General features: G+C 46.2%; 2 protein-coding genes across 6 annotated transcripts in view; both read right to left on the bottom strand.

The window, feature by feature from the left end:
• Positions 1–22,208, bottom strand: part of OXSM (3-oxoacyl-ACP synthase, mitochondrial) — a 488,173-nt gene that overhangs the window by 217,119 nt on the left and 248,846 nt on the right. The window lies entirely within an intron of this gene.
• Positions 1–22,208, bottom strand: part of RARB (retinoic acid receptor beta) — a 770,770-nt gene that overhangs the window by 20,157 nt on the left and 728,405 nt on the right. For all 5 annotated transcript variants that reach the window (XM_050779494.1, XM_050779495.1, XM_050779496.1 and 2 more), the window contains one exon: positions 8,210–8,370. In XM_050779494.1, the coding sequence (XP_050635451.1) occupies positions 8,210–8,370 (161 nt within the window). The remainder of the gene's footprint in view (positions 1–8,209; positions 8,371–22,208) is intronic.

The raw sequence follows: 22,208 nt of genomic DNA on the forward strand, positions 1-22,208 counted from the left end.
TTCTTCTGCTGGTTTGGTTCTCTGCTGCAACAGGCTGCCTTCCTGGACTGGCAGGACTTTCAGAACAAGACCCATAAAGGAAAGTGGAATCACCAGCATCTTTAAATCGCGCTGGAGGCAGCGCCTGGGTATTACAGTGGTTTGTTCAAGGGTTCTGGCTTTTTTTTTCAAAGCTAAGCAGGAAATGTAAATTTTCATTAAAGGAATAAAGAATGAAAGATCTGTGGCAATGTTGGGTATATCCATGGAGGTGCCTCCTTCCACCATCCTGGAGACTGATGTCCTTTCAAGTTCAATTTGCAGACTGTCCCTGTCACTCACATTCCATTCCTGCATTTTGTATGTTTTTGTAGGTAACCAACCCTTTTCTAGGGCTTGCCTCGTGCCAGGCACTGTTCTATGTGCTTAACAATCATTGACTCGCTTTACTTTTCACAGCGCCCCCATGCGGTAGGCACTATTATGGTCCCCATTTGGCTGATAAGGAAGCGAAGGCCCACAGAAGCGCAGTCATTTGTGCAAGATACTGCAGGAGAACTGGAGGATATGGGATTCACCCACACAATTGGGTTGGGGTGTTTAGGCTGCACCATGTCACCCCGCTCCCTACTGATTCCTCACATATTTCTACTTTCTGGTTAGAACTTCCTGACTCCTAAAGCCCGTGGTTGCATCTGTGATCTCCCTCCTTGTTGGAATCTCTGGATGCTTCCATCAGGTAGCTACAAGAGCTCCAGCACGCCTATAAAGAGAATGTTATGTGCCAGCCAACATCTCTTTGTGGTCAACACACACATTATCTAGGCACTATGACAAGATGGCTTCGGGAACGTCTGCCCCCAACAGAGGAGAACAGAAGAGAAGGCCCCCAGCGTGCCTGCAGCATTTTCCTCAGGACCACATGCCTCCAACAGTGGGGAGAAGGCAGCTTGGCAGCCACCCTGTAGCTCTGGGTAGACACGAGGGCGTCATCTTAACGGCATGGTGCAGTGTGTGGGCAGAGAGGGCTTCGAGCAAAGGGCAATGGGAGAGGGCAAGTAGGGAGGGTCTCTAGAATCTTTCGAGTGTTTCCTAGCAACCTGGCTCACAGCAAGAGTGATGCTGCGGGATTCCCCTGGAGGTCATGCTTCAGGTGTGCTCCTGGACCACCATCGTCTAAGGTTCCTGAGCTGGGACATGACCCTGGAAGGGACCATCTGTCCATCTGCAGCCCCTTCACTCCTGGGGGTTCAGAGATCCGGGACCTTGGGTAGAGTGCAGGGGTGGTGTGGTGGGTGTAGTCCAAGACCCTAGAGGATGTCCAGGAAATACTGGAATTCTGGAGTGGTCCCAGCTGCTGAAAGGGGCCATGAATGCCTTCTGGAGCTGCAGGATACATCTGAGAACGATCAAAAGCCCTGCCCTGTGTCCCTGCCGAAGCCTTCCAGTCAGACACAGCAGCTAGGGGCCACCTTCTTGGAACTGCTTTTTCTCCTGACTAGAAACTCCCCTTGGCTCCCGAGGGCTAATATTCACACACTTTATCCCGCACCCAAAGCCCCCAGGAAGCCAGCCCCGACCTACCTCCTCAAACTTAGCTCTGCCTCCCTCGCACCCCGCCCCATCCCTGTGAAACCCTGTGCCAGGTTCACGCCATTGCTTTTGCTGGGAACGTCTTTCCCTTGTTCCACTACTCAGGAAGAATGTGGGTACTTAGTGCAGTGCCTACAGAACATTTTTCTTCAAAAGATCAGGACTTACGTGTGCTGCCAGAGGTTTCTAAATACTCACCACACTTGTGACAAAATTTGACTTCCAGCTAGGCTTTGCAGAGAGCGGCCGGCATGGAAAGGTAATGTCCGTGCACTCCAATTCTGCACTCACTAGGTGTTACTGTTTGCTATGGGTTAAACTGTGTCCCGTAAAAAGATGTGTTGAAATCCTAGCCCGAGTATGTCAGAATGTGATGCTATTTGGAAATACGGACTTTATAGGGGTAATCAAGTTAAAGTGAGGTTATTAGGGTAGGCCCGAATCCAGTATGACTGGTGCCCTTATAAAAAAATAAATGTGGAAATCTGGACAGAGGTTGACATGCATAGAGAGAAGACATGGTGAAGACACACAGGGAGAAGATGGCCATAAGACGACGGAGGATCGGTGTCATGCAACTACAAGCACCGCCTTCCATGCCGGAAGCTATGAGACGCAAGAAAGGGCTCTCTCCTAGAGCTGTCAGAGACAGCGTGGCCATGCACACACCTTGATTTTGGGACTTCTAGCCTCCAGAAACACAATCAAATAACGTTGTCTCAAGCCACCCAGTTTGTATTATTTTGTTTCAGCAGCCCTAGGAAACTAACACAGTAGGTATGCAGTCCTTGGTTGTTGCAACATGAAAGAATGTTCTAGGTCAGGGGTCTCCAAGCCCTGGGTCGTGGATGGGTACTGGTCAATGTCCTGCTAGGAACTGGGCCACGCAGCAGGAGGTGAGTGGCCAGGAGTGAGCGTTATAGCCTGAGCTCCACCTCCTGCAGATCAGTGGCGGCATTACATTCCCACAGGAGCATGAACCCTGTTGCAAAGTGCACATGCGAGGGATCTAAGTTGCCCACTCCTTATGAGAACCGAACTAATGCCTGATGATCTGAGGTGGGGTAGTTTCATCCTGAAACCATACCCAAGCCCCGCATCCATGGAAAAATTGTCTTCCATGAAACTGGTCCCTAGTGCCAAAAAGGTTGGGGACCACTGGCTGGGTGAAACCGGCAGCACACGTGTGTTTACTAGCAAGAAACTGAGGCTCACTAACAGCTGGCTTAAAGTCAGACAGCCGTGAGGTGAGAGTGGGGACTGGAACTCAGGTTTCGTGGCCCCCACTGACTTTCCACCCCTGCTGCTGCATCTCTCCTGGCAGGCTGAGCTCCCCGAGTTCCAGGTTCTGCTCCTCTGGCTGATCACAAATGTTAATTTCCAAAAAGCACACCAAGTCCACCCATGACTACAAGGGTTCAAAACAGCCTTCCTTTTCTATGGTGTGTCTCCTGGAAAGTCTTCTCACGGTTTCACAATTCTGTTTGTGGTCATTTTTCCGAGCGGGTTAAGGGCTTCTTTTTTTTTTTTTTTTTTTGAGACAGAGTCTCGCTGTGTTGCCCCGGCTGGAGTGCAGTGGAGCGATCTTGGCTCACTGCAAGCTCTGCCTCCCGGGTTTACGCCATTCTCCTGCCTCAGCCTCCCAGTAGCTGGGACTACAGGCGCGCACCACCACGCCCGGCTGATTTTTCGTATTTTTAGTAGAGACGGGGTTTCACCGTGTTAGCCAGGATGGTCTCGATTTCCTGACCTTGTGATCTGCCCACCTCGGCCTCCCAAAGTGCTGGGATTACAGGCTTGAGCCACCGCGCCCGGTCAAGGACTTCTTAAATCTTCATAGTTCACATTCACGAGCCCCTCGGAGGACAGCTTACCTCCTGCCAGGCCCCACGTGGTGATGAGCAGCGCGCACACGGCAGAGCTGCGGGAGGCCGGGAGCAGAGGCAGCCCTGAGCAGACAGCACGAGCTGGAGGTGGGAGCTACACCACCTGGAAATCCGTCCCACGGTCACACCCACGCTACTTTACAGAACCTGGGCATGTGGCTCGAAAAAATGACAAGACACTTATGATGGGACGGAGAGGAGGAGAGCTGCACATTCAGCACGCCTCCTCTGCGCCGGAAACTGTGCAAGGCGCTCCATATAGTTTTCTCGTGGAACCTCCTCTGCGCCGGAAACTGTGCAAGGCGCTCCATAGAGTTTTCTCATAGAACCCTCCAGGCAGGAGGTGGATGTTTTCAAAACGCCCGTTCTACAGATGAAGGAGCTGAGGCACACATGACGATGTCACTCTCCAAAGTCATGTAACTCCTTAGGAGCAGGGGTTAGAGTTGAACTTGAATTTATGAGGCCCTAAAGCCCAGATGACAGTCACTAGGGTTCACCCTAAGGAAATGGAGAACACGTCCTCAGAGCTAGGATGGTGCCTCTGGTTCAGTCCTGATTCTATTTCGGAAAGCTCATCTATAAATAGCTTCTCTCCTGCTTTCCACCTTTCCACGGGAAATCCACCCTCTCTCCTTTTATGGCGGCGGAGGGTCATTGGGTAGAAACCTTCCCGGGGATAACAGCTCTGAAGATTGTGGGTGAGTGCCCTGCCCTGGCCTGAGCTGGGGGTGGTGGGGATAAGCTTCTGCCTCTTCCATCCATTCCTGCGGCCTCCTGGGACCCAACCATTTGTCCCAAATCTACCCTAATTAGGGAAGAAAAAGGAACTACTCTTTCAAAGATCTGTAGATGCGCAGCTGGCTGCCTTTTTTATTCCTCTCTGCCCACTAATTCCAAAGGCATCTGACAGGGATGCCACTCTGGTGAAGATGACAGGAAGTTTCTTGCCGTGGAAGCAACTGCCGGTCTAAAAAAAGCTCTTTTTAAAAATGTTCAACTCGGAACTAAGAGCTTGCAGAGAATGTGTTATGGCTGCTGTTATTTATTTATACCACCGACTTCCAGAAAGGATTTTAAGTGGCTCACAATAAAAACACAGCTAGATCTGGGGAGGGATAGTAGAAATGAAGAGCGCGGTGAGCTGCGAGACTGGCTCAGAGCACCCTCCACCCCGCGGTGGGCAGCAGGCCTCTGGAAGGATGCCCAGTAGCCAAGGGCCACGCTTTAGAGATAAAATTGTGCTTCTGTTTTTCCTGCCTGATTGAAAGAAGTACAAAAAGTCTCCACAAAGTGTTTAGGAGGTTGGGCCCCAGTTGAGGACTGGGGGTGTCACCCCCATATTGGGGTGGATAGGAAAGGGCTCTGGAGGCCCACAGGGAAGCCTCTCTCTCAGGCCAGAAGCTGAGGCTGAGACTAGAATTGGAATGCACGGTGGTTTACTGGGAGGGGATCCCAGGAAGCACTGGAGGAGCTGAGTGGGCAGGGAAGGAAGGCGGCCAGCGGAGTTCATCACTGTGGGCAGTCAGGGCTCCGTCTAGTTGGGAAACTCTGGGAGATGGTTTAGAGGATACCTAAGAGTTATCCTGCCCAAGGAATCAGGAAGCCGAGGGGTTTACCTCTCCAGCTTCTACTCATCAGTGGTGAGGGACCGCCCACAGGAGTGCCAATGCCTCACATGTGAGCCACCCTGTAGGAACCCCCGGTCACACCAGGCGCACGTTCCAGGAGGGGCAAATGCTGGACGTTGTGTTTGTCCTGCCCTCCTCCAGGCTAGAGTGGGAGCCGTTTCACCTGGTTACTAGGTGAGTCAGGGTCTGGGGACTGACTTGGCAGTGCTAAGATACCACCTGGAGGAGACGGAGGGGGCCCCTGATGTAGCAGTTAGTGGCCCTAGGTACTGCCATATAAAGTCTCTCACCTCATGAACTGGATCAAAAGTCTCCTCTTTCAGGAAGACCTCCCTACTCTGATCTCTTTTCCTCTGACTTTCTTGGAGCTACAAGATTGATTTATTCCTGGGTCATAGCTCTCTCCTCCTAGCTAGATGCCTCCAATGGCCCCAGCTTCCATTCTCCCGTTCTGGCAACCCTCTCGAGGGATTCTGTGTAGAGTGTAGTGGTTAAAAGAGTGGCCCTGGAGTCAGGCTGTTCAAGTTCAAGTCTCACCTCTGACCACTTGTTGACTGAGAGAAAGGGGAACGTTATCTAGGCTTTCTGTACTTGGCTTTCGCATCTGTAACATGAGGGCAACGAAACCCAATTCATAGAGTCCTCACAAGGAGTAAAAGAATTAGTATACTTACAGTACTTAGCATGGTCCCTAGTACATAGTAAATGCTCAATAAATATTAGATGTAATAATGATTACAATGATAATAAAGATTTTTGACCACAACCCATCAATTACTGTTCATTATCTACGAACTAAAATACAGACTCCTCAACTGGCACTCAAGACTCTGCCAGGCTTTTCCCATTCTCTCTTCCCTCTCGCTGTCAACTCAACACAGTCCACTATTGTACAACGCCCGTTTTCTCTCATCTTCTGTTTTCATCCCTTCCCACGGTGCCAGCCTGAGTTCCCCCATTTCTTAGGTCAAGATGCCCCCATCTTGATACACAGCCCAATACAGGGCCTGAAATGCCACTGAATGGCTGGCAATTAGTAAGTATTTCTGAAAGAAAGAAATGCCATACTTTTTGGTATTGGTTATTCATCATGTTACTTTTCTGTATTGTCAGATGCACCCAGCATGGGGGCCAGGTCCCTGGAGGGTCAGTTCATAGCCAGTAGAAGACGCATGGCTGGATGATGCTTCTGCCACTCCACTGCTAGGTAGATATATTTGGGTCCCATCACAGCAGCTTTTCACAAATTGACTCATTTCATCCTCCCAACTGCTTCACATTATTCCCATTTAGAGATGGGAAACCTGAGGCTGAGAGACGTTAAGTAATTTGTTCACTGTCACGGGGCTGATGGAGGCTGAGCAGGACTTGAAGTACATTCGTGTGGTTCCAGGCCTCGGTTCTGGATACATGGGGTCACATTCCACTTTCTCTCCCAGGTGAAAATGAAAGCTCCCTTACAGTGTCCAGTCTTGTCCTGGCCTGTGTCCCTGCTCTGGGATGGGACAGTGCTCCCCAAGCTCAGTGAAGGCTGGTTGAGGTGAAGCCGAGCCTCTCCCTCGGCCTGGCAGACATGCCAGTGTTTCTCCTGGCTGACACCAATGGGCGAGCTGGGCCCCAGGGTGCCACCCTGGCTCTTGCTTCTCAAAGCCCAGCTTATTTGCTCTTCAGAGTCTGGTCTGCAGACCAGCAGCATCAGTAGCCTGGCAGCTTGTTAGAAATGCCCCTAGGCCATGCCTGCTGCACCGGAACCTGCATTGTGAAAAGATCACCAGACGCGTCAGATGCACACTGAGTTTTGAGAAGTACTGCGCAAGGTTCTACCTCTGCTTCCAGATCCACCAGATCTGGGCTTAGCCAGGAGACTTATCTGTTTAAGGTGGGTACCAGCCCTTCAGAAGCTGGTGCCACCCAACTGTGTAGCCTCATCCTCATCTGAGAAGCCACCTAGGCGTGTGCGGGCATCAGTTTCCACAGGCGCCCCTCTGGGCCTGCTCCTGGTCCCCATTCTCGTGTTACAGATACCATGGTGGCACCAACATCCTAGCGCACTACACCCCATGCTCACCAAGAGCTGCTGCAAAGCCCCTCCACTCACTGTGGTTTTTTCTTGCTGGTATCACTATTCTGTCTTTTTATCTTCAGGACCTCCCATGCTATCCTTTTTCTAGCATACCAGTCACCAAACCACCAAGGGCTACAATATTTGGATTTTTTTTTTAAAGTATGTGTACTATAGCATTGTAGGTGAGCAACCTAAGGTTTTTAAAGAGGCCAGAACAACATTCTAGTTATATTAATTCATCAAATATATATTGAGTGTCTATGACATGCCACAAGTTAGAAATATACATCAGTGAACATAATATATGCAAAAACCACTTGGAAAAATTAAAGCACCTCATGACCTCTCCACTGGCGCAACCTAGACCAGCCAACATACACCTCCTGCCTTATTCACTCACTTCTCTTTTTCCTCCTTCTCTCTCTGTATTTCTAATCTCAGTGAAAGGTCATTCCTGGCAGAAGGCTGGGAAGCAGAGGGGGAACATTCACTCAACAGGCCATGGGGCATGCCTACCCCAAACTTTTCTAGGCCCTGTCTTAGGGGTTTTGTACATGTCCTCTCACAGAAGGCAGACCTTGGCCCAGGAGAGGGCCTCTTTATCTTGGCTGGATTTCACAGCTGGATTGGGGTTTTTAAAAGATCGGGCCCTTGTTCCCCTGGGTCCTTCTGTACAGATGTCTGTCATGACCCATGTAACGCTTCACAGGCTTTACTTGTTTCCTTCACCAGATCAAAGTCTCTGAGAGCAGCACTCAGTAGTTCACGTTACCAGGGCTTGGAACACAGCCTGTCCTATAGCAAATGCTCAGTTAATGCATCCAGCGTGAACGCATGTGTGCATGACTGCAGGGAGGTGGCACTCAGCCTACTCACTGACTGCCCACGCCCAAAGGCTACCGCACAGAGGGAAGTGGCTACTACATAGCCCCAGCCGGCTAGCATGCAAGTCCCCGCCAGGCCCAGTGCAAAGCGTGTGTGTGTGTGTATCTCTGCACACATGCATGTGCGAGGTTTCCACACGCCCAGCAGCCTGGGGCAGGAGTGTCTCTTACCGTGGTGTATTTACCCAGCTGGCAGAGCGAAGGAAAAGTTTCCTGGTGAGCTTTTCGGATCTTCTCTGTGAGATCGTCCAGCTCAGCTGTCATTTCATAGCTCTCTGTGCATTCTTGCTTCGAAGTCTCCTTCTTTTTCTTGTTCCTGTCATTCCTGACAGCTGGAAATGAGAGAGAAGGCACATCAGAGACTGCTCCTGGGCTGGGAGGTTCCACCCCCCGATGCTGCCTTAAGCTCATTTGATATTTGGGACAGAAACAGTGGGAAGAGGTGGTAATGATACACCTCCCTGGAAAGGGATTTGGCAGCCGGGGAGTCCCGGCAGAGAGCTCGGTTTGTCTCTCTGTATATGCATGTGCCTGTCAGTTATTTGGAAAGCTTGGGCTCAACCCAGGAGGCTCAGAGTCTTGGCTTGTTGTGAGAGAACCTCTTCTGTGGACTGGATCTCTTGAAGAGAGAAGGATTTTTCCAACAGCTTTACCCTCAAAGGAGATGCCCTGAGTGACATTGTAAGGGAAGGGTCAGGTCTCTGAACAAAGCTCCTGTTGCTTCATAATTAGTATTTCCTAGTTACACATTTTGGTGTCTTTGCTTTTTACTTTTGAAGAAACTCATCTGAGAGGAGATAAGGATGATGGTTTTTGTCCCTTCGTGTCTTTCTTCTTTCTAAACTTTCTGTATGAACCATGTTATCTGTTTTGGTCTACAAAGTTACTTAAAAATAATAATTGATACAGTATGAAACCTTCCGCCTGGAAAACCGTTCATTCCCTTATTCGCTGGTGGCCACTCGACTCCACATTGTATCCAGAACACTGGACCCACAGCAGGCGTGTGTCCTCTCCCTCTGCATGCTCCGGACCAAGCACAGTACCGGGCACAAAGTCAGGGCCCAGGACACAGTGCTACGAAAGCCCGTGCTTCCTCCTGAGGCACAGGCCTCTGCTGTGACTGCAAAACTGCATGTAACTCAAAGCTCTAGCCCCTGACTAGGATCTCGTGGGGAAAGAAACTGAAACCCTGGGAGGCAGACAGGTGAAACCAGACCATGCCACCCCCTCCAGGAAGTCCATGTTCCCTGGGGGCCCAGTGGGTGCCAGGCTGGACGCTGCCTGGCTATGCCTGCCGCCACCGCGACCTGGGAATCTGCACTGCAAAATGACCCAGGGCATAATCTGATCTGCCTAAGAGGATCTGGCCTGAGTTGCCTCCCTAAGAGCACACGGGTGATTTGAGAACTGGCAGTTCCCTGTGTCCACACCATGAGAACACCCATGTTTGGGGTGGGAGCTGAGGGCAGAGTAAGACAATAGCAAGAGGAGAGAGGAAGCGGTGAAAGGAAAGAGCAAGGGGTGAGAAGGGAGAGTAAAGAAAAAAAGGGAGGGGAGTCGTACTACAAAGTCAGTGTCTGTACAAGCCACTCCTACCTAACCAGGAGGGAGGGCAGCTGGGGAGAAAAGGAACAAGGAACTTTTTTTGTGTATGATGAACATGGTATCACAGTATCTCACTTGATCCTCTTATCAGGTAGGCAAGTTTAAACCCATTTTACAGATGCAGAAACTGAGTCTTGGAGAAGCTAAGAAATATGCTCAAGTTCACATGGTTGAGAAGTTCTTTCCTCACTTGGACTCACTCACTTATTCCTAAGGAAACCAACAGGTCTGAAGAGAATACCCTTCTAGACGGTTTCCTTCCCCCAGGACTCTGAAATGACACTGCTCATTGCTCAGAAAATTTCTCGATCACTGGTGAAATGAGTGGGTAGAGCAGCCTCAGCTGTATTCTTGCCCAGTGCGGACTGGCCCCTCGAGACCTCTGTGACCGGATCCCTCCCAGCCAGTGCAGGACGCTGGGTGAGAGCGGGTATCGTGGCTCAAAGCAGAGAGAATGCAAAGAAGCCGGTGGGCAAAGGAGACACAATGAGGGGGGAAGATGTCATGCAGGGTGGCAGAGACGGCATGGTGACTTTCTGTGAGGTGGAGCCTGGACTGCTGAAGGGAGGGAATGCCTGAAGGTTTGTATGTGAGTGCGCAGGATCTCAGGTGATCAGACTCCCCTCTTTTCCCCTGCCTTTGCCAATGGCCTTCCTTAGCTAATGAAAAAGTCAAATCTAAGCAGGATGGTCCTTCTAAAACGCAGCCCCAAGGAAAAGTACTCGGCAGTTTTTCACAAAGTTATACACAGAAGTACCAAGTGACCCAGCAATTCCTCTCCTCGGTGTACACCCAAGAGAACTGAAAATACGTGTCTATGTAAAACTTGTCCATGAATGTTCATGACAGCGTGACTCACAGCAGTTGAAAAGTGGAAAGAACCCAAATGTTCATCACCTGATGATGGAGAAGCGGAATCTAGGATGTCCTTATGGTGGAATATTATTTGTCATAAAAAGGAATGAATTATGGACACATGCTGCAACACAGATGAAGCTTTAACACATATACCGTAAAGAAGCCAGTCACAAAAAGCCACACATTGTGTGATTCTAATGATATGGATGTCCAGAACAGGCCAATCCAAAGACAGAAAGTAAGCTTGTGGTTGTCAGGTCCAGGGGCCAGTTGGTGGGGAGGGAGGATTGGGAGTGCTAACGGGTTCAGGGTTTCTTTTTTTAGGAGATGAGAATGTTCTGGACTTACTGGTGAAGGCTGCACAACTTAGTGGATCCACTATGCACCACTGAATTGTACAGTTTAAAATGATGAATGCAATGCTATGTGAATTATATCACAAAACAACACCAACAAGAAACCCAGAGCCCTTTGGGAGGTCACACATTGCTAAATACTAGGAACTGCTTTGAGTCGATCGTGAAGCGGAGATGACACCTACAGCTCCATTAAAACGCAGCAGCAGCTGCAATCAATACCCTTTAGTGATTGTATAGCAAGGGCCACTGGGGCACCAGCAGGTGAAGAATCCTAGCTCACGAAATCCCCACAGTAAGCCAGGTGAGGTGGGCATGATGACCCCATTTCTACACTCAAGGAACTTGAGGCCCAACACCACCATGTTTGAAAGTAGTCAACCCAATGTGCATTTCAGTGGAATGTGCAGAAAGAGAGGCCACCAAACAAACTAACAACCCACCCAAGGATTCACCATAATTCCATCCACAGGGAGCTCTTCAGGACCCGTGTCTGCTCCTAAGCATTCTGCTTCACTGTCTCCATCCACCACCAGGGGCCCGGAAAACTCAGATGAACAAACACGGCTCTAGAGGGTTACCAGGAGAGAGGAGACACCGGGAGCTCTCACCATGGAGTATCTGAACCAAGCAAGAAAGGGAGGGGTGAGGTCCTGTGGGAAGGGGCCCCGGGTGAGCTGCAGCTGGGCACCAAGTTGGGAGTCTCTTTTGGGTTGTACAGTGATAGCACCTGCCATTTGCAAAATCACAACTGTGAAGCCAGAGCACCATGTTCTGAGCTTTGGGCCCAGTTTGGAGCACCCTTTGCAGCTGACTCAAAGGGGACCATGGTGTAACCTCAGGCTGCTTTCCACAGTCCTTCTGTCCCCTAAACGAAGTCCCACCACCACTGTCTATGTAACTAAAGGACTCCTGGAATTATCACAAACTCTTCCACACGTGCAAACTGCAGGAACAACCCCTCTGGTGATAGTGCCCCAGTTACATACAGCTTCATAAGTCGCTGGACAAATTTTCTAAACATGTGGCTTCAGCAGCTGCTTCCCTCAATGGTTTTAAACTCTAGAAGAACGCAGACACAGTGTTTCAGAAGGGCTGCCAAGAACCACCAGAATCACGGAGGTGACACAGTGCACAAGAAGCCACAGGGGCCTGGGGATGGTAGCTTTGTCCAGGTTCTTGGGACTGTTGGTCCCTCTGAGGCCTCATGGTCAGCAGCTCCTGGGGCAGGGCAGGGCTCATTCCCCTGGAGGTCAGCAGTGGGAGGCAAGGGGTGGCACAGGGGCTGCTGGGGAAGTCAGGAGATTAGAACAAGTGCCAGCTCCACCACTTACCACCTGGGGTCAACTCCAGAGGAGGCAGCTCCTTTCAGAGCCTCCCCCGAGATGGCAGTAGCACCTGCATGGAGACACACAGATGGTGGGTTAGGTGGGAAGGAGGTAGACGGCTGTAAAGGCCCATGTGGGTTAGTTATGCAGGAAGAATGTAAGGCTCTTCTGTGGGGAAATGGATGCCCCAAACACCAAGGACTTGTGGGGATTACTGTGGGGCCTGTGGCTGTCAGTGGCAGAGGAGACTTGCTATAAAAAATGGTGCTTGGAGAAGCCATTGCAGTGGCACCAAATGAGTGGGTGGATTCATTTGTTCCTTCATTGTTTAATTCATTCATTCAATCAATGAATATTTACTGACCATCTACTACGTGCCATTGTGGCACAGGATGGTTCTTGCTGCCATGAAGCAAAAGCTTATGGTAGGAGACAGACATGAATCATATAATAAAACAGTGACAGTAATAATAATAAAATATTGGCATCACTATTATGACATGTACTGCAATTAATATATGAGAGTATTATTTACCACAGTACTGAAAGTGTTCATTACAACTATCATAAAGCCTTCTATTCATGGTAGACCATTCAATCCTTACAACAACTTAATAGGGTAGATACCACTATTATGCCCATTTTGCAGATGAGAAAACGGAGGCACAGGAAGGTGAGTACCCTGCCTGAGGTCATGCATCCTATGAGTGATACAGTCAGGATCAGAACTTAGGAAACCCAGTGTGCTCTGCTGAGTCTGAGTCTACCCCATGTACACACATTCTACAGTGTAGTGAGTGTAATGAAGCATGCTACAGGGACCTGTGCCTGTATATTACTGGGTGTGGCAGGGGGATCCTGCTGGTCCTAGATTAGGAAGCTAACCCTAGGGAATTGGGAGGGTAAGCTGAGGGGCGTTGTGGGATGGTGGGTGGGGAGATGACTCTCTTCTCTGGGAGCATAGGGTGTGTATCTGATGCTCAGCTCCAAAGGCTGGCTGGGATGTTTGATGGTGGGCCTCTTCTTTCACTCTGATTGCAACTGACTGCTATATGCACTCATATACCTATGCCAGACCTGGGGGTTTGACAAGCTGCTTTCAGGTATGGTGCACCCTTGGGAGGGAATGGGGAGGCAAAGAGAGGAACAAACACTGTCAAGCCTGCATCAAAGCCCTCCCCTCCAAGTCTGTGAATATCTGAAAGGCAAAGGCCGCATGTTACTTGTCTCCATGTCCCCAGCGCTTAATACAAGATCCAACCCACAGATGGGGGCCTCATACCTGTTTTGCAAATGATAAGGTAGACATGTAACTAAATGTGATGTTCTGTCCACTGTCAGGGCCTATATGTGGCAATACAGAGTTCACCTGAGCCTCTTTCTTCCAGAACTTAAAGTTCTCATTATCACGTTGGGGCCTGCGGGGGAATCACTGACTACTCTCCACCCCTACAGTAGTAGCCAGAAGGTTGATGAAGCAGGTGGGGCATTCGGCGGGTCACAGATGTGATTTATACACCGGATAGAACCCGGCCCGATGTTTGCAAAGCGCTTCTTGGATGAAAGGTGCTCCATAAACTATCAAGTATTCTCCTTGTGAGGGGCTAAGTGCTACAAATCAGATTTGGTGGCATAAAAGTAACATATTTATGATCCACTATCATATTGCAAATGAAATGAATGTAATAAAAGTGTCACTTATACAAATACCTCTGATGTACGGATCTCGACCTATGAATATGAAAACAGACACCCAAGCACTTTTATTTGAATGTCTAATCATGGAAATAAATGAAGTCATGTTCATTTTAATGTGTGCACTTGTGCATGTATCTGGAATATTGATTTTCATGCACACAATAAAAATTTAATGCAGGAAACATGCAAAAGATGTAGATTCACTTGGAGTCAGGAAGAGATGAAAACAATGCTTCACTAAAAGTCCTTTCACATCAAAAAAAAAAAAAAAAGGAAAATACAATTGATGGTATTTTTGTCCATAAAGTTCTTTATATTCAGCTTAGCAAAGGAAGCATGATGGTCTATTTATTCTTGCTTGAAAATTAAAGTCTGGAATTTGTTCATCTTGACTCTTCAGCTGCTTGCTAACTGCAAGAATAATGAGTCACAGTTGGCGATCAGAGCTATGAGGCTGTCATGAGTCGGGGATGACCTGTAACTAACGCACTGATATATTTAAAAGAAAAACGTTAAAACATGCTTTAATTTTAGTTAAAATATCATTTTCTAATCTCATTATGTAAACGAGCTACCATGGATCTGAAGGCAGGTGGATCTATTACTAATAGTTAGAGACTTGCTTTTCCCATAACCTAAGGATTTAACTCAAGCATTTAACACAGCAGGTCCCACGGTAAACTGGGTAGAGTTGGGGTGAGTAAATACTTCTTCTACATCAGAATCTACCTGAAGGTGCAGACTGTGTCTTTTTCCTAATAAAGTTCGTGCCATGTGAATTCTAGTTGAAACTGGAACAAATATACAGAGAAAAAAGGCTAGCAGCTAAGTTTTCTTGCCACTCATGAGACATGTGCCTTTTGGGCCAGGCTGAGGGTAGGGCGCCGAAGAGTGTGTTTTGAATGAATCAAGTTATTCCATTTCCAGGGACCTTGATTTCAGGGTTTGTAAAATGGAGGTGAAAATGGAATCCTAAGAGGACCACTCCGAGTCTGCAACATGTAGCATGTGTGCAAGGACTTCAAAAGGGGACAGGAGGCCCCATACAACCTCGAAGTCTAAGAGATGACCTGGTGTCCACTGTGCCAGCAATCAAGCAAGGAGCATGCTTAGAATGTTTACAGAATATTAAAGTCTTAGGGGAAACAGTCTGGACACAGCATTCTGGGAGTTTAACATGGATCTTCCAGCCTAGCTCAGCTTCTTAAAGGTATTTAAAGAAGTTACAGAAAATCCCTGAAATATCAGAATGTACAGATGTCAAATACCTCTTTGGAGTTAAAGTGGTATGTTATGCTAATGAAACTTTCAAAACAAATTTAATCACATTTCCCTCACTGGTTACTTTTTGATATGCAGATTTTACCTCTTCTTGCGTGAAGAGTCTTTCAAATACTTTTTCCCTCCTCTGTCTGGGCTGGTAAGGGCAGCCCTACTGTGGTCGCATTCATTTTCAGACAAGCACAGTGTGGTGGGCATCCTTGCAAGGCAAGAGATTTAGTTTTAGATGAAAAATCCTTTTCTTTGGACATATGAGCTATAAGAAAGATCTTAAGTTCAATTCCAGAAATGAGAAAAAAGAAAATGTTCTGGCATAATGTACAAAAGTAGGAACTCAACAGTGAGTAGCTGAGGGACCTCTGAGATGCTTTCCTTCATCAACGGTGGTGCTTCTTTGCACATTTCCTCTGGCAGAAATGGGCTATTCTCAAGTGATGACTTCGCCTAAATCCTATCCAAAGAGGCATACGTGTCTGTGACTCCGTGTTTGTGACAGAGCTACCCAACATAAATAAGAGCTGAGATGAAGCCCTTTACTGATGGCATAAAACTGAATGTTAAAAAATGTAAATTACAGACATTGGGGCTGGCCCCTCTGCTTTTTAGCCAGGATAAAGTCACACACTTCCTGCATGATCAAGTCACCTTGTTTTTAAAAACTTCTGATCTAGAAAAAAAGAAGGCTTAGTATCACTTCCATAATCAATTTTCATAGGCAGGAAATTCTTTGTTATGCCAAACTCAAGTTCACTTCTGCTGACGCCTAAGCTGCCCTCGTGTATCTGAAACACTGTGAGTGGGTCTTTTAACTTTTTTGAAAAAAGGCAGACAGTCTAAGGTTCAGGAACCAATAGCCTTCAAATAGAGGTCCCATATATCTAGGGTAAAAAAGTTGAGCAGGGATACAAGCACATCCCTTTATATTTCTTTCATGGAATAGGCATAGACTGCCTTTCAAACACAGAATCTGATGCAGGGCAGGAGGGCAATAAAGAAATTTCCCAACAGCAGACTGTTCCAGATAAGCTTGTATCTTGCTCTGTGTCATGTATATTCTTTATAACAAGTTATGGGCTTTCAAATATTAAATAACAGTCTCTATCATGACAAAATATAATGGCCCGATCTTTCATTCCTACTGTCCTTTAAAACCCAATACATATTTAGCAAATGAACCGAAGTTCTGTTTGATATTTTCATCATACATTTCCTCTTAAAATGTTATGTAAAATAGAAATGAAGTTTTTCTCAGCTTAGGAAAAGTTCTGAGAAGCAGAGCTTCCAAGAGACCATAAAGAGGACAGCCCAGTTGTTCCAACCAAGACCACACTAGATCAGTCTGGAGCCAGCTTGAACCTGGGAAACAGTGTGGGTAAGATCAGCAGAGTTGCCTACCCAATGAGAGAGCCCAGTGAACCTAGAACTGCAACCCGACTGATCCATGGTGCTGTGAACGATAACAAATGCTTATAGTTTTAAGCCACTGAGCTTGGGGGTTGTCTGTTACACAGCATATAATCTGTGTAATATAGTCTGTGTAAAGAGTGTTTTTATGCAACAGTAACACGTGTCCAAATGCCTTTTACCCTACAGGATATTTGAATACATGGTTCCCTCTATTCAGCATTTGAGGCAAGAAAGAAAATAATTGGTCATTCCTACAACTCAGAGTTCCAGATCCCACCCACATCTGTTACAACACACAGAAATGATGGCTCTGTTCCCCATAGGTCTTAAATAATATGAAAGGAACATTGGACAAATGGAAGGATCCTGGGGTAAAATTTCAAAGGCCCGCATTTTAGCTCATCATTTATTGTACTATGTAAGCTCAGGATAGTCTCTTAATGTCTCTGAGCTTCAGTTTCCTCACCTGAAAAATAAGGATGTTAATTTTTGTTCATTGCACACAGGATCTCATATATATTTAGATATATACATGATTGCAACACAGTGTAACATAAACAAAAATAGTGGGAGTCCGATAGCAATTTGTTTATTCACCAAACATTTATTGAGTCCTGTAGCCACTAAAGAAACTGAGTCAAATAAAGCATGAGGGGTTCTCCTTTCAATAAATGAAATGCACATGATACATAATATAGAATATAAGGATTTAATATACACGAAAGCTTTGAAATGTGAAATGCTAAGGCAGCAGTTGAGGAAGGAAGGTAGAAAGAAATGAAGGAAGGAAAAAATGAGGGAGGGAGGAAAGAATTTTTATCCAAGGCAAGACCAGCATTCCAGCCTGGTGCTCTATAACTGGAGATGAAAGGGAAGACAGAGTATGGAAACTGTCAGTTATTAAGCTTCCAGTGAGTTCATCTCTAATGTTAGGACTTTGTGTCTGAACTTGGCTTAGTGAACATTTATGACCACACTCACGTCCTTGGGATTCAACATTTTCTGAGATTGCTTAACATACATGATGGATTTCTGCTGAGCCATCCATGTGTCAATAAGGTATCTGAGAGAGATAGACAAATGGCTTATAATTTTGCCAGATGTTTGCCAAATATCCTGTTAAGATATGAATGTAGAGAAGCTCTCACATGTTGTCAAATAAGTTCTAGAAACCCAAATCATTAGAGAAATGGTCTACATATAGATATAGTAGGTGCTTATATCACGTAGTTAGTTTAAATGAAAAACCTCACTTTACAGCATTTCAAATGGTTTACACCAGTCTATATACCCCTAAGTGATTCTCAGTGAGGTCCTTGAAGTGCTAAAATTTCTAAGGATCTTCAGAATCACCACATAGAAATCTTATTCGGTATAGCTTTTGTTCTAAATGCATTCTATTAATTTTAATTTTTAGAAAATTGTCAGTCCATGTATGAGATATATACTAGCCCACTGTTGGATATGATTAGTCAATTAACTATAATATTCTTTCCTAATCATTATAGATCTGAACAGTGTCATATAACTGGGAGTTTTTTCCATCCATCCATCCATCTGTCCATCCATCTATCCATCCAAATAGACATCCGAGAAAGAATTGCCTGTTTATCCAGTCCTTCTGTCTACTCATTCATAAACACATCCGTTTGTCCATCCTTCCATCTATCCAATGCAGCTGCCCATCTATCTGTCCCATTTTCCATCCATTGATCCATCTATTTGTCCATTTGTCCATCTGTTCATCCTTTTATCCATTCATCTGTCCATCTACTTATCTATCTAATCTATCTATCTATCTATCTATCTATCTATCTATCTATCTATCTATCATCAATCCATCCATCTTTCTATCCATCCATTGATCCAACCAATTAACCATCCATCCATCCAACCATATATCCATCTATTTATTTCTTCTTCTGCTCAAATAGTTATTGAGCATTTACACTTTGTTTGGCATTATACATGTTAAAGAAACAGGAGTGAGAAGGTATCATTTCAAGAGATTCACATTCTAGTAAAAGACACAGTCATCTAAAGAAATAACTATCACACACTGAGCTAGATGTCAGAAGGGAGATATTCATTCTTAGACTCAAGCAATATGAATTCAAAATCTAAGGGGCTGGTTGTAAGATGGTGCTGAGAGTCACAGATGAGGAAGCTGATAGTTTAGCCTCTGGGACCGTAGGGAAAAAATCTCAGGAGACAGGAATCTTGAGCTGAAATTCCTTATAAGAATAGGCTAGGTCTTATTCACTCAGATATCCTCAGTGCATAGTCCAGTATCTTCTCCATAAGGAATGTTCAACATATATTTCTTAAATGAATTGGTCTTAGAGAGGCTAGGAGACATTCTGGATGAAGAGACCAACGTGTGCAAAGGCCTAAGGTTGGAAACACAAGGCTACATGATGGAATTTAGCTTTGGGGTGGCCTTTAAAGGGTGGGGTCTCATTCAGGAGGCCGAAAAGGGAGAGAAGAACATTCTGGATGGGACAGATATGAGAAAATACTTCCAAGAATGACTGCATCATGTTTGAAGGGGAGTGGAGTGGCTGGTGTCACTAAAGAAAAATGTGGAGACAGGGATTGGTGGAGAGAAATAATGAGGACAGACCGAAGTGGGGAGATATAGTGAATCACTGCAAGGAAAAATACGCTGGACTTGGCAACAGAATGAAAATGAGGATGAAAAAGAAGACTTAGAGGTAACAATAAGGTTTTAACCCTGTCTTGGGCTACTGATGGTATCAAAACAGAGAAGAAATGTAGGGTAGCTGGTGGGGAGTAGGGAAGCCAGTTTTTGGCAGACACACAATGAATTTGGTTTGAGGGGACGTGACTTAGGAATCCAGAGGCTGTCAGACCAATGGCACTGTGGATTTGGCAAGAGAGCAGCTCCCAAGTTAGATTATTTAGGAGTCAAACCTTGGAGATGACTGTTGAAGTCATGAGCGAGGATGAACAATCTAAGGTGAGAGAGAGGAAAGATGAAATAAAATTCCATCCATCTTCCTATCCATCCATCAATCCAACCAATTAACTATCCATCCATCCATCCAGGGCCAGGGTCAGGAACTAATCCTTGGGAATTGCTGGTGGTTGATGGGAAAGGGAAAAGGATAAAAGGATGAAAGCAGATGAACTGTGGGAGGACCTGGAATAAAAAACCACAGAAATCAATGGAGAAAAGAATTTGAAGCAGCAGCAGCCTGGCCAAGTAAGTGTTCAAGTAGCCGCCAGTCAGAAAGAATGAAGAGGGAGCAAAGTTCATTTGTTTTGGCAATGGAGAAAGTGGTGACTTTCGAGAGAACATTTGTAGCAGAGCAATGAGGATGGAAGCCAGACTTGGGGAAGGTTAAGAGGAGGCCAGAGAAAGTCCTTCAAAAATCAACCTAGAAAATAAACTTGAGGCCAAGCACTTGAAAATATGTTTTTGTGTAATCCAACCTGTAGGAGAGGTCAATGAAACCACCCATGTTTACAAACACAAAAACGCTGTATGAATTTTTCAGAGAATCTGAAATTGCTCATTTGCAGAGAGAGGCTCGCTGGAGGGTCACTATGGAGTGAGATCTGGAAAGATGCATTCACTTAATTTCTACGTAAATATCCAAAGCAGAAGACTTGAGCTAACCAAAGGCTGGGAGAAGAGAGTGCTTTCCAGGCAGAAAATAGAGCCAGTTTGCAGACCCAGAGAGAAGCAACAGGGCAGCTTTGGAGCTCTGCAAGGAACAGGGTGAGGCTTGCAGTTCTGGGTTGTGGCTGGACCACAGCTCATGTGATCGTGTGAACTTGGCCAAGGAGACTTGGCTTTTAAGTTTATCTGGGGTTGCTGTTTAGACGAGTCACTGTTCATGGTGAAGAAATGATTGGGGGTATATGGACCACTGAAGTCGTTGCTAGAAGTTCTGAGTGAGAGAAGAGGGACGTCTGAACTAGGGAGGGACTGTAGGGAAGTGCCAGGGGGAGCAGATGCAAGGCGCCAGGCAGCAGGAAGCGTCAAGGGTTTCCAGCTTGCACAATGGCGAGGGAACAAAGGAGAAACAAGGGCCTCCTCCTTCTCCACTTAGAATTCCAAGTGCCCATGTGCCGCGCAAGTGGAGTTATCCAGTGTGTGCTATATATAATTGGCTATCTGGGTTTTAGGCTCAGGAGAAGTGATAGGCTGCAGAGAGAGCCTTGGGAAAAGCCCACTTATGATTGGGATGGTATCTATGGAAAGTGATGAGGAATTCCTTAGTCCCTCTGGGTTTTGTTTCTTCTAGCTCTTGACTCCTAGAAATTGGCTGAATGTGATATAGACTCAGTTACTCATTCCACTAATAGTTACTGAGCTACTACTGTGCCACAGATGCTGATGTAGACACAGGCTACGGAGGAAATCAAAGCAGAAGTCTCTACTTTCATGGCAATTGTGTGTGTGTGTGTGTGTGTGTGTGTGTGTGTGTGTGTGTGTACATAATGCCAAATGCCAAGCAAAACACCAAGAAAGAGAACTTCTTATAAGTCTACTCTAAAGACACCCAACAGCACGTCATTGTGAGAAAATGCCTGTGCAAGGATGGATCCATATAATTTGCTGACCTACCTTGCACGTCAGAAATTGTTTACAAGTATTACTATGAGAAGATAATAACTGTTCCCTGCCCTTGGCTTTGAAATGCAAAGATGAGAGAAATTCCAACCCAGTATGGAAATTCAAACTCATAATTGCCAACTGTCACAGACCAGTTTCTCAAATTAAGACCGTGGTGTGTGACCCAGACTTCTCTTGCATCTCCCTCAGCTGTAAGGACAGTTTGCCACGAACAGGCGACATCACTGCCGTCATCAACCCCAGCCCTTCAGGGTGCTGGCTGTGCTAAGTGCATGACATACGTTCTCATTTAATTCTCACAGCAGCCCTATGTGGTCGATGGCATGATTTACTTCCCAAGTTGCACATGAGGAAACTTTGGCCAAGAGAATTTAAAAGGCACATTTAAGCCAGTAATTTACAGGGCCAGAATTTGAACCCATTTCTAATTCCAAAACGAAATATTGCTCATACAATAATTTTTAAAACTTTTTGCTTTTTCAAAAGATTAGTGTTGGTAACAAGAATGTAATGAGGACTGTAACTGGGAAATTTTTCTACTTGGCCTTGGTTGTCCTGAATGCCATTGAAAGGTCACTCTCAGTCCACATGTGTTGCTAAAAGAAAATGTTAAAAAAATGAAACAGCAGAAATAAGCCACAGCTCCCGGGTCAATCTCAGCACATGAAGTGTTGGCTAGAATTGTAGCCAACTTAGCCTTCCCCTGAGTGAACTTATCAGTTTCTCAATATAAATAGATCACCCCAAATTGCACTGTCTGTAAAGGATTGCTGAATCCCATTTAGTTCACAAAAATCTTCTTTCTGGCCTACAGAACTTTAATTCTCAGGTATTTATTTCTCTGGAGAGTCATTTGGAAAAGAAATAAAGCCATCTCCACCATTCTCTGCATAGCTTACAGCCACAGTCTTGGATGTCTAATATTAACAGAAAATCCAGTTTCTATTCCTGGGAATGCTTCTGCTAAGGGGTCAAAAAAAAAAAAAAAATACAAGAAGTCCAAGAAATAACATACAAAACGTTCCTGC

Source organism: Macaca thibetana, chromosome 2 (assembly GCF_024542745.1).
Source record: "Macaca thibetana thibetana isolate TM-01 chromosome 2, ASM2454274v1, whole genome shotgun sequence".
NCBI classification, from domain to species: Eukaryota; Metazoa; Chordata; class Mammalia; order Primates; family Cercopithecidae; genus Macaca; species Macaca thibetana.